The sequence below is a fragment of the Python bivittatus genome, unplaced genomic scaffold (assembly GCF_059951505.1).
Source record: "Python bivittatus isolate LINGU-HERP-01145 unplaced genomic scaffold, Pbiv_v1 ctg000280_np1212, whole genome shotgun sequence".
In the NCBI taxonomy this organism is placed as follows: Eukaryota; Metazoa; Chordata; class Lepidosauria; order Squamata; family Pythonidae; genus Python; species Python bivittatus.
The window spans coordinates 2554792-2567056 of NW_028277066.1; the positions used below are offsets into that span (position 1 = coordinate 2554792).

Below are 12265 nucleotides of genomic sequence, written 5' to 3' on the forward strand. Positions count from 1 at the left end.
CAGAGAAGGCCACCAATCAGTTTGTACCTGGTAAACCTGTCCATCTACTTCTGCAAATGCCTTCACAGCATGCTCAGGAAACATGTAGGTGACAAACGCAAAACCTTTGGGTCTCTTGGTCAGGCCATCAATCGGGAAGTGGATCTCAGAGAGAGGCCCTGTGGAATAACAAATTTAAATTTTAATAAAAGCTTGGAGGATTAGGTCTAGTCCAAGGGAAGGCAACATTAGATGAATCTTGGAAGGCAGATGTTCATGCTTGCTTGCTTATCCTTTAAGTCAGTGTTCCTCAATCTCAGCAACTTTAAGAACATTTCTTTCTGCTGGCTGGGGGAATTCTGGGAGTTGAAGTCCACACCTCTTAAAGTTGCTGAGGTTGAGGAACACTGCTTTAAGCCAAAAATCACCAGGAGGTCTAATTCCCCCCCTCCTCTACTATAGCACTGATGAAAAACGCTCCTCTGAAGCTTCTGTTTCATCTGAGATACATTACCACATCCTAGGTTTTTGGGAAGAACTCGATGTGAATGAAGGCCAAGACCAGCTAAAGAACTGGCCGCTGTAACAACATGTTGTTGTGTACAGGTAGCCCCCAGTTTAAGAATGAGTTCCGTTCCCAAGGTCTGTCCTTAAGTCAAATTTGTACGTAAGCCAGAACAGCATTATTGTATAATACCGTATAAGTGGTATTGGGTAATGAATTCGAACCTTCATGTATTTAACTCAAATCACTGTGTATTTAACCATTGTATATTTAACTCAAACCACTGTGTATTTAACCATTATGTATTTAACTCGAATCATTGTATTTAACCATTGTGTGTTTAACTGGAACCATTGTTATGTAGCTCGAAACACTGTACTTTACCATCATGTATTTAACTCCAATCGAACCATTGTGGACCGTTGTGTATTGAACTTGAATCACTGTGTATTGAACTTGAACCGGAACTATTTAACTCTAATTTTGCTACAACAGGCTCCGTTCTTAACTATGGGTTGTCTGTACATGGGGCGTTCTTAACTCGAGGACTCCCTGTATACAATAATAATGACCTGGCCCATAGATGTAATAATATTGTTTGTATCTAACTGCCTAATCTGATGCTCTCTTCTTCTTAGCAGATTTCTTTCCTGTGATTCCTAAAAGGGTCTCAAGTCTTCTTTCCCGGCCATTGCTGTTTCCCACCTCAGCCATGGAAGTTCTCTTTGGGGCTCTGAGCCTGTCATTCTTTCAGCCCAGCCTACCTCGCAGGATTGTGGTTGTAAGGAAAAAGGGTGGGGGGCATGAGGCAGGCCACTTGGAGTGCCTAAATGAAAAGCAGGGCATAAAACTTCACAATTAAGTAAAGGAAGTATCTTTGAAGCTATCTTGAAATCTACTAGGATCCCACTCTGCTTTTAAGAACAGGATTTTGGAAAAGAGGCTCCAAAGGTCCCCAAAATGAAAACTGGGGTGACAGCTCACCATATTTGGAGAAAATGGTCTCCAGATCTTCTTCTGTGCTCGTGTAGGGAAGGTTCCTCACAAAAAGCCTTCCCGATTCCGAAAGATCCTCTTCTTCTTCGTCGTCTTTTTTGGTCCTCTGCCAAACCTGGCCCGACCCCTTCTCAGAGGGTTTTGCCTTAGCGCAGCTCTCTTCTAGAAACAGCTCGATGTACCGACCACCTGCCAGGCGAAGCCCAGAGCATTGCAGAAAAAGGATGACTAATTCATCTTTGGAAAAAATCGGGTCAAGTCCCTGGCAACTACCCGCGGTCAAGAAAGCTACATTGTCACTGCATCTCATTCATTAGATTAATGGAAAGGGGAAAAGGAGGCTCGGTTGCACAAATCTTGGCCACTCGATACCCCTCGTTAATCTCCACGCTTGTCCGAACAAGAAGTTTTCGATCTTCTTGCTAACTAGCTACGGATGCAGTGGGGAGGTGGCCACCCATTTCCTCGAGAGGGGAAAATGTGCAGATTTCCAAACTTGTGCTGTTTTGCAAAAGGCAATGCTCTTTTCCAGACTCTGAGAAGGCCACGACAATTCCTCAATATGCATTTATTCCTTCGAACAGCACTTTTGGGGGCACGCATTTAAATGCATGCAGTGTGTGTGTGTGTGCACGCGCGCCTTCGAGTCTGCCTTGACTCCTGGCAACTGCCTGGACAAGCCCCTGCAGTTTTCTGGGCAACATTTTCAGAACTGGTTTGCCCTGGGTGCTTCTTCCTAGGGCTGAGAGAGAGGGACTGGCCCAAGGTCCCCCATGCTGGCTGGGGAATTCTGGGAGTTGAAGTCCACACATCTTCAAGTGGCCACGGTTGACAAACACTACACAGACCATTACATCCCCATTCTATGAAACACAGGCTTTGTGAATGGCCACACTCTTTTGGAGTACACTGCTTTTTACAAAAAGGAACTTGTACGCGTTTGCAACCATTGCTCTGGGAAAGCATCAAGGCCACTTTTTTCTAGCATGCCAAGAAAATGCCCCCAAATGATTGGAAAACTATGCCTTCAGATGGTTATTCTGCAAACAACCGCAGGCAATTTTAGTTCCCCAACAAGTGGGCCCACACAGTAGGGAGACTTAAATATTGGCATGCCATGTGTTAAACCAGTGTTGTCCAAACTTGGCCACTTTAAGATGAGTGGACGTCAACTCCCAGAATTCCCCATGGCTGGCTGGGGAATTCTGGGAGTTGAAGTCCCCTCATCTTAAAGTGGCCAAGTTTGGACAACACTGTGTTAAACAGATGCCTTAAAAAGGCAATACCGCCATACAGCAGCACATAAAGCACATCAGAGATGAACTCAAAGAACCTTTTCCCAGTCAAAAAGCAGGAGACTCACCCATGTATTCCCGATTCCTCTTTAGAGCTTTCTGTACTTCTTCTTCAGTGTTAAAATCAACAAATACATACCCTGTGAAATTGAGGGAAAAAAAGAATACACAAGGATATAATTAAACTCCACTGATGTTTCGTAACAGGAGATGAAGCACCTGAGTTTAGAAACAAGGAACAGGGAGGGTTTCTGGAGTGGGTCTTTGAAAGGTCCACATTGGGTCCTCAAATCTCTATGGAGGCTGTGTGTGTGTCTCTGTCTGTGTGACTCCAGAGTAACCACATACTATTCCTTCCTTTTTATTATGTTGTTATAAATCCTAATACATGATATTGCTTCAATATAATGATATTTATCCAATTTTAATTGAAAAGTATTGACATTCTATTATTTAGGTAACTTAGAGGGTTGGGAATAGAGGAAGGAGAAAAAAGGATTCTATCAATATTAATTACAGTTTAGGGTGTCAATACGACAAGCATAAAATTATTTCACTTTTTCATCCAGAGTTCAGTAAACACTGAACACCCCCCCTCCCCGCTGCAGACTGCATTAAAGTATTCATTGTACAATAAAAGTTTCAGTCTTCAGCTGATTACTCAGAGTTCAGGTGTCCATTGTATTGTTACTATATATATTATATTGTATTATATATTAAATAACCCCACAAATATACACACGTTAAAAGGAAAAATAAGTAAGCAAAGCAAATTTAACAAGAAAGAAAGAAAGAAAGAAAGAAAGAAAGAAAGAAAGAAAGAAAGAAAGAAAGAAAGAAAGAAAGAAAGACAGACAAAGCATTGGTCCAAGCACCAGCTCCAGACTGTAATTTTGAGAAATGGAAATTAGAAGAGGAAATTGAAGTATTTAGGCGGTTATTTAACCACTTTCCTGGTCAAGGAGCTCTAAAGCAGTGTTTTTCACACTTGGCAACTTTAAGATATGTGTGTGAACTTCAATTCCCAGAATTCCCTAGCCATCATGCTGGCTGGGGAATTCTGGGGGTTGAAGTCCACACATCTTAAAGTTGCCAAGTTTGAAAAACACCGCTCTAAAGGATCTTAAACAAAGACCATTATACGTACTGCAATGCTCCAATGTTAGCCCACTTCCATTAAGGATTCTACTACTAGTAGAGTTCCCTCTTTGGTGTTCCACTCTGCAACCCTCTTTTTTTGGGTTCACCTGAAATTAACGGGCAAACAGCATAAACAAGGCAGGGTGACAGACAGGCTACCTATGAGCTGTACAAACCACTCTTAACACACAAAAGTGAAGAACAGAATAACTAAGAGCATAAACTATAAATCCGGTCATTACCTGTCTTGTTCCCGTGGGCGTTCCTTGCAATCCGGATGGCCAGGGGCCGAAGTGGCACGAGAAATTCTCTAACATTTTGCTGCATCCATGAAAGATAATCAACCATGAAAAAGGTCGTTAATTCTAGAGCCAACCCATATCCCCACCCATGTCACCATGATCTTCAGGAAAGTCCTTCAATATGTATCTGGTTTGCACATGGTGCAAAACTCTGGTTTACTTAAGCAAGGTTTGAATAAGCAGCAGGTAACCAGCTTCAGACATTGAGTCTAGTTGGCTACACGATGTTGCAGTAAATAAGGCACTACTGGCTAGGTTCATGGGATCCTCCCAGTCAAACCTAAACAAACCACATTTTGATTTAACACCCACCCTAAAACTACAAGAGTCTCGGTTCAGCCTAGAAATTAGCTCTAACACCCTTACAGCTTTGCCTTTTTGAGTTGTCCTCTTCAGATGGGACAGGTTCATTCATGAATAATGCTACAACCTCAGCCTCCAGTAACGTAGAGGGTGGAGGGAGTAGCCTTGAGGGACAGAAGGAAGAGCCACTACCAAGAAAACCGTCAGATAAAAGAGGACTGAGTCCAGGGCAGGAATGTAACCTGAGTAAATGTCTCAGACAAGACCCTTCCTAGTTCTCATGAAGATAGCCGGGGGGGGGGGGGGAGAAGCTTATTCACACTTACAAAATTATGTTACTACAGCTGACACAATAAAAGTAGTACTGGCTTACATGACATTGGATTCCTTAGTCTGATCTATCTTGAAGGGCTGGCATGTAACAGCAATACTGTACAAGTTTTACAAAGCCATCTTCCAAGGAGGACGACTTTTTTCTTTGGCAATAGTCACACAAGACTTAGATGGGTTACAAAGGTGGCTTACCTCTGTGACATTGAACGGGGCACCCCGCATCTTCACCGTGAATGCTCTGGCAGGCTCACTGGCTGTGACTGATAAGTTTTCCTACAGCAAGACATGCAAAAACATCAGCGTTTTATTTCTAACCTGAAAGCTTCAAGCACTGCAGCATAAGAAACTGCCTGCTACCCAACCAATTAACTAAATATAATTTTTTTGGTCTACGATGGTCCATGTTTGAATAGATAAATACAACTGTGCGTCAGGGACCTAAAGTTTGGGAAAATGAAGATTCCTGGTCTCAACAGCTAGGACTAAGAAAAAGCCATGTTTCATTCTAGATAGCTCTTGCCTATACCTTAAATAAGGGACCCCCAACGTTATTTGAAATAGTGGGCCCACTTGAAACCTGAAGGACATGCGGTGGGTGTCCTCATGAACTGACTACTGGCGATTAGAGGAAAGACAATATCTACATTTATTGCTGACTGGAAACCCCTTATAGACTGCTTGCACGAAACAGGAGAAAATGATCTTATGATTTATGGCTTTGATGAGAAAAAAAATAGACAATAGAAAAAAAAAGAACTTTTCTTTTTGTAACCATAGAGGAAAAGGACAATTTTGTAACTGCACTTATATTTGCTGCAAAGAAAACTTGGAAGCTACTTCTATTTCTTTTCATTCCTTCTGCACTTTTTGTCTTTTTCCTTTCTTCCCATTAGTTTTTTTTTTTTTTAATCTTCTTTTCAAAACTCCTAAGAAAAAGTATGGAAGGATGAAATTACTTCTGGGGAGGCTTGCTGTTCACAATGGGGCTGCCACAGGAGAAGCACCAATTCATGAGATACTCAGTACCCCTCCGCCAGTAGAATTTGCCCAACGACTGTATTTCTGCTTTCCTCTGTCCTTCTCTTCTTGGAGAGATGGATATGCTTCTAAGGGGGTCACCAAGCAGTAGCTGATCTACACTTGTACCTTCTCGAGAAAGCTCATGGTGCTTTGTGGAGCTTAAAAACACTTCTTGTATAGAGAGTTTACTTCTTTTCTCATTACGCTGAAAGAGTCTAATACAGGCACCATGTTAAGACTTAGAGCCGTCACAGGTAATCCTCACCTGCTCTTTGAGCAGTGCAAAACTGCAGGCAGGTAACATCCATGCTCCTAAGCCAGGTATGGACTGTCCTACCTGCCCAGTGCTGTAAACCATAACCTGCCTCCCACCCCCAGCTTTACAGGCAATGTAATTCAGCCCCATCAGATCACTTCCTTGAAAAAGGCATGACAACATCCATAACCAGACAATACGGAAGATAACCCAATGGACTGGCCAACTGAGACCCACTTGACCACAGACCTGAATTTCCTAAATTGGGACATACCTGTGCTGTTGTTTTTACAACCTTGGTGTCTGCCGTGGGATTCTGGACTTTGATCTTTCTAGTCAGCTTGGTCTTGGCATTAGAACCAGCACTCGGCTTGCAGCTGGTCTTCCCTCCCACCTCTTCTTCCTCTCCTCCATCAGATGCCTCACTGTCCATCTCCTCAGCCTCACTCTCCTCTGCAGAGGAAGGCGAGGACTCATCCCCCTTCACCACTTTGGATTGCAAATAATCCATGTCTGAGAGCTCTTGCTGGGCTGCTGTCTTGCTCAGAGAGCTTTTCCCCTTCTCTGTGGGTGGAGAAGAACAGAGCATCAGCTACGGTCTGGTGGACACCTGTTTGGGGGACTTAGGATGTCACAAAAAGGACACACGTGCTTGCAGACTGATATGGATCCAGCTTTAAGGTGGAAAGGGAGAAAGTAGGAAGGGCAACAATAGCAAACCCAGATGGCTTAGGCCTCCACATAGTGGTCAAGACGGTTGACTAAGTATTGTATACAGAATCAACACATTTTTCTGTGCTTTGAAAGCAACAATGGAAGCCACTGACCAGAAAGATTTCCCCCACTCACCCAGCCCCTCCTTGTTCCATCTTTTCTCTCTGCATAAGAAAGCTCCCTCTGAGCAGAAGAAGGATGGCCAAGAGCCCCCCAACTTTGGTAGGAAGACCAATGCTGTGTAAGTTACTCATAAAACATCACAAAAGCAGAACAGGTCCATTACTTTGAGCAGTCTCCACATCCTCCTCCTCCTCCTCGCTCACGTCCTCTGACCCATCAGAATCAAAGTTCAGATAATCTTCAGCCGGTTCAGCTCGGCGGGGCTCCTGCACTTTTATGTCATTGGACCAAGTAGCAACCTGGGACCGCTTCTTATGCACTGCCAGGAAGTCCTGAAATGCTGCTTCTCCTTCCAGCTGGCCAAAGATAAGATCATGGTTAGAAAGGATCATGGTTAGAATAAGTCACAACATTTGGGGCAGTTCCTCCACCAGGGACACAGCTTGAAGGAGGATGTCCCATATTTCAGGATGTTATTTTAAGGATGTCTTGGACAGGAGAAAAACATTTGAATCTCAGAATTCAGAAAAATCGCCACAGCCACATATCTTGGAGAAGGTTAAAACTAGGCTGGTCTGAGCAGCAATGTCACCTCATAGCGTCAATTTCCTACCAGCCTCAGAGTCTTTTTGATTCAATGTAGAGATAGAATAAACAAACAAGCATTTTTTCCCTCTTCCTTTTCCTGCAATGGAAGGCACTCAGGAATGGAGCCACGTAGAAAGTTTAGCAATACAATAAGCAAACAGAAAGAGATACACTCGAGTAGCAAAATCAACAATATACATGCAAGCAGAAAAAATAAAGGCAATCTTAAACAGCGCTGGAAAGAGATGTTACAAATAAAACACAAAGAAACAAAAATGGCCTTGCTGCTTTTATAAAAAAACCCCGAACCCTTAATTCAAATGTTGACAAACAGCACTCTATTGTTTTCCAATTACATCTATCCTCCTTGCAAGTGATTCAGATTTACCTCTTTCAATTGTCCTGCTTCCTTTTTCTTCTTTATTGCACCCTGGGAAACGAAAGGAAAAAAGTTTTGAAAACTCCACGGCCTGTGTCAAAATGGCAAGGAGAGGTTAAAACAAATTAAAAAGCACCAGGTTGTAAAAGAACAAGAGGCAGAGTCAAGAAAGCAGAACGGTTGAGAGTTTCAATCTAAAGGTGATTTGACATGCAATAAAACCTTGTGAAAAAAAAAAATCTTTCTCTTACTTGTTTCCCTTCTGTATGGCCTGAACTCTTTGTGGATTTTTTAGAAGCTTCCTTTAACAGTTGGGGCTTCGCTGAATGCTTGCTCCAAGCCTTAGGTTTTGATCGATCCCCAAAAGATTTACATACTTCAACCTGGAAAAAAAAAATTTATAAGCCCACCCTGATCTCACTCTTGCTTCACAAAATTGGATTCATTTAGTAGATCAAGATATATGATGTCTTCATCTACCTTAGAACAAGGGAGATGGATGAACCAAGCCGCTGCAGTTTCTAAGTTACAGACTAAGGCTTAATGCTGTGCTTGTAAGTTGATAAGGATTAATAAACCTATCTTGCCCCTTAAACTCCTACAAACTTCCCCCAACAGACTGAACATTTCCACAATTGCTGATATGATTTCAAAGGCCATGTCTTCTATACTTCACAGTGGCCAAACAAATTTAAAAGTACAGAAACAGCTCCAATTGACATGTTATTGGCTCAAATCCACCCAGGATTTGGCTAATGTGCAAACTGATAATAGGTTGATCAATAAGCCCTGCTTTTAAAAATCTGAGTTCAGTGTTGCATGGACAGAAGTTTTAGAGGCCAATTACAAATATTATACTCAATCCTTCCGACTCATACTTCAAAGATAGTCCCTTTGAGGTGGTTAACTAAACTAGAGAATTGGGTTTAAGCTCCAAGGACAAACTAGCATGCTAAAACACAGCTAGTTCAAAGCTTACACCAATTTCCTGGTTTGAACATAAATGGGGAGCTACAATTCAACAAACTTCAAAATATACTTTTAAAATATACTACAGCTTCAAACTTGTGTGGTCTGACAGATTAAGACTTATCGGACTAAAATTGTTATTCCAGGGGTACCCATCAGATTCCTGCCCAGAAACGTTGCCAGAAAAGATTTCCATGTAACACCTCCCCACTCCTACCGTTACTTAAGATGAACATATCTCCAAAATATACCTCACCGTGACTCTGGCCGTGTCTATGAAGCTTTTGTTGAAATGAGCCAACGCAGTTTTGGCATCTTCTTCTGACTGAAAGCCGATAAACCCAAACTTGCGGAACTTGCCCTCCCTGGTGAATTTCAAGCAGCAATCAGTCAGCGTGCCAAAGTGGGCAAAGAGATCGCGAAAGCGCGCTTCCTTTATCTGCAGGAGAAGCAATTGCGATCAATTCATCCAAGCAGAGCTAAGAACGCTAACACAAATAATTTCACAAGGCCCCATCCTCTATCCGTCTCCTGGATGAAGCATTTTTTATTATTGTCAGCTGGTAGTCCCACGCATTTGCAGGCTACAGAAGGCTGTCTGATCTTAACACCACACCGAGAAGCCATTTCTACAACAATATGGTTGTGTGTTCTACATCCTTGGACAACCTTTCCAATGTTGTGGGTGACCAAAGGTCACAGCAGGCTGAATAATGAAGTAAAGGGACAGAGACAAGATTTTCTCTTTTGTTTTGGGGGTCTGGGTTCTTTTATTTTTTTAAAAAAGGTTTATTTCATCATTATATTGAGTCTATTTCAGGGCTTATAAAGTTCTTTGTGTGTGTGTCTATGTTCCCGTAGTGGCAAGAAACACCCCCCCCCCCAAGTTTAAGGAAAGGTGACCAGAGATGGGTCTGAGAACTGCAAGAGAGAGAGAGAGAGAGAGGGAGAGGGAGAGGGTGTTAGAGTTCACATGCCTTAAGTGCCCAGTTTCTGTTCTCCATAGCAACCCCAAACCTCCTGTATTTCATCCTGAAAACCCCAACAGCTCTTTCTCTCCAAACTGGCTGATCATCTCCTAGGAACAGTCACTAAAAACACCATTTCACTAAAGGAGGACAAATACCAGTCAGCTCAACTCAAGAAGTGCAATTAGTCTGTTTTGGTGACTTCAAAGTTTGTTATTTGCTGAGACAGTTATATTTAAAGACTAGAATACTGTTAAAGTTCCTCCAGAATTTAAACCCTATTTGTCCGTAGAGGGACTTGAAGAAGCAAGATAGAAAGAATATCAATGCTTTTGGTGCTGGAAAATACCATGGACAGCCAAGAAAACAAACTGATGGATCTTCGAACAAATCAACCCAGACATACCCAGGGCATCAATGACCAGGCTCAAAACAGAGTGCCTTATGCAAAGACCCAGCTCTCTGGAAAATCCCGTAACGTTGGGAAAGGTGGAAGGAAAGAGAAGAAGAGGATGAACAGCAGCAAGGGGGATGGACCCAGTTACAATGGAGGCACCAGGGGAAGACTTGAAGGACCAAGTTAGGGATAGATCGTCATGGAGAAAATCTACCTGTATGGTAGCCAGGAGCCAAAAACGACTTGATGGCACATAATCAATCAATCAATCAATCAATCAATCAATCAAAAGACCCACCTCCCTTGACATCCTGGGAAAGGCGGAAGGAAAGGAAAAAAGAGAGTGGCGACCAGCAAGGTGGATAGAATAGATTACAGCAGTGAGGGATTCCCCCCGGAAGACCCGAGGGGCCAACGGTGAACCCATTCTGGACTTCAACTCCCAGAATCCCCCAGTCAGCCATGTTTTAAGACAGGGAATCCTGGGAGTTGAAGTCCACTCATCTTAAAAGTGGCCGAGTTTGAAACACACAGACCCAGTGCGGCCACCCAACAGCCACGACCCCACGCGCGTGACCGGCTTCAGCTCCTCCGGCGGCCGGAGAAGGGACAAGCCCAGCCAACTAGACCGGCAGCGGTCCAGATCCCCCCTCCGCCTTACTTACCCCGTTCGGCAGGTTCTTCACAATCAGCCGCGACATCGCGGGTCCCGGAGGAGGCCGCCGCTTCCTCGACGCGCCCACCGCGAAGGCGAAGAGACGGAGCGCGTTAACCACGCGACATCGCGGGCGCCGCCATTTTGTCCCCGCCGCGAGGGTCATGTGACTCCTGGCCCCGCCTCCCTGGCGCGCACGCCTGCGCGTTCGGAGAAACGGGACCGCCTACCGGGGAAAGGAGTCTGTGCAGCTCCAAAGGGGAGAAGGGATCGACGCTTCTGATAGACTCTTCCGGTTCGGATTGCGGGGATTGAGAAGGGTGGAGGGGCTTCTCTTTTCCAACCTTTTTTTTCCTCTCTCTCTCTTTTTCCAACGGATTCCAACCGTTTCCTCCAGTTTAGCACTTTCTAACAGAAGGACTAGAAATACTGGCAGGGGTGGGCTACAAAGTGGAGGGACCCACGTTGAAGGATGTGACATAGGTGAAGGTCTCTCTGTACTGAGACCCAGCAGAGGTTTTGTGAATGACAGTTGGTCCCAAGGTAGGGGTTGGTCACGGCCTTTCTTCCTCCTTATTTAGTCCCCGTTCACCTGTATATTCCTGGGAAACTTAAAGTTGCCAAGGTTCACGTTCAAATGGGAACCGGCAGTAGACATCTGTGCCTACCTCTTCCTCTTTGCCCAGGTCCTTTGAAAAACTTCTTCAGGCATGCGCACACGCGGTTTGCGTTAATTCAACGCCTCAGAGAGTGGGCAGCAGGTGGAGGCAGAGAGCAGCAAGTTTCTCCAGCCAGCTCGCCCGGGTATCGCAAATTATTTAGCATCCCATCCCAGGATCATAAAGCAAAATTTGACCAATTTCGATAAATAAATAATCATAATAAAAGCGCCAAGAAATAGCTATTCTTTTTTCCTCCTGACACCTAGCAAGGAAGAGAGACTTACTGAGTGGACTCACAATAATCTCAACCCTGGTTTATTGGGTATGCCACAATGACTGGCTTCCCATCTCACAATAAGCCTTCAGCAATACATGAACCGAGAAATACCGGATGTACAAGCTGGGTTTCGAAGAGGCAGAGGAACTAGAGATCAAATCGCCAACATTCGCTGGATCATGGAGAAAGCACGAGAGTTCCAGAAAAATATCTACTTCTGCTTCATTGACTATGCAAAAGCCTTTGATTGTGTGGATCACAACAAACTGTGGCAAATTCTTAAAGAGATGGGAATACCAGACCACCTTACCTGTCTCCTGAGAAATCTGTATGCGGGCCAAGAAGCAACAGTTAGAACCGGTCATGGAACAACCGATTGGTTCAAAATAGGGAAAGGTGTACGA

The 12265-nt window shown here is 43.9% G+C and overlaps 1 protein-coding gene across 2 annotated transcripts in view; it reads right to left on the reverse strand.

Annotated features, from left to right (window-relative positions):
- The window catches only part of RBM19 (RNA binding motif protein 19), an 82610-nt gene extending 71527 nt beyond the window's left edge, over positions 1–11083 (reverse strand). For both annotated transcript variants that reach the window (XM_088143248.1, XM_088143247.1), the window contains exons 1-11: positions 10933–11083; positions 9159–9341; positions 8185–8316; positions 7943–7984; positions 7130–7322; positions 6404–6693; positions 5046–5126; positions 4158–4236; positions 2844–2915; positions 1469–1669; positions 28–158 (exon numbers count right to left, since the gene is read on the reverse strand). In XM_088143248.1, coding sequence (XP_087999374.1) covers positions 28–158; positions 1469–1669; positions 2844–2915; positions 4158–4236; positions 5046–5126; positions 6404–6693; positions 7130–7322; positions 7943–7984; positions 8185–8316; positions 9159–9341; positions 10933–10968 — 1440 coding nt within the window. In that variant the 5' untranslated portion in view covers positions 10969–11083. The remainder of the gene's footprint in view (positions 1–27; positions 159–1468; positions 1670–2843; positions 2916–4157; positions 4237–5045; positions 5127–6403; positions 6694–7129; positions 7323–7942; positions 7985–8184; positions 8317–9158; positions 9342–10932) is intronic.
- Between the last annotated feature and the right edge of the window lie 1182 nt (positions 11084–12265).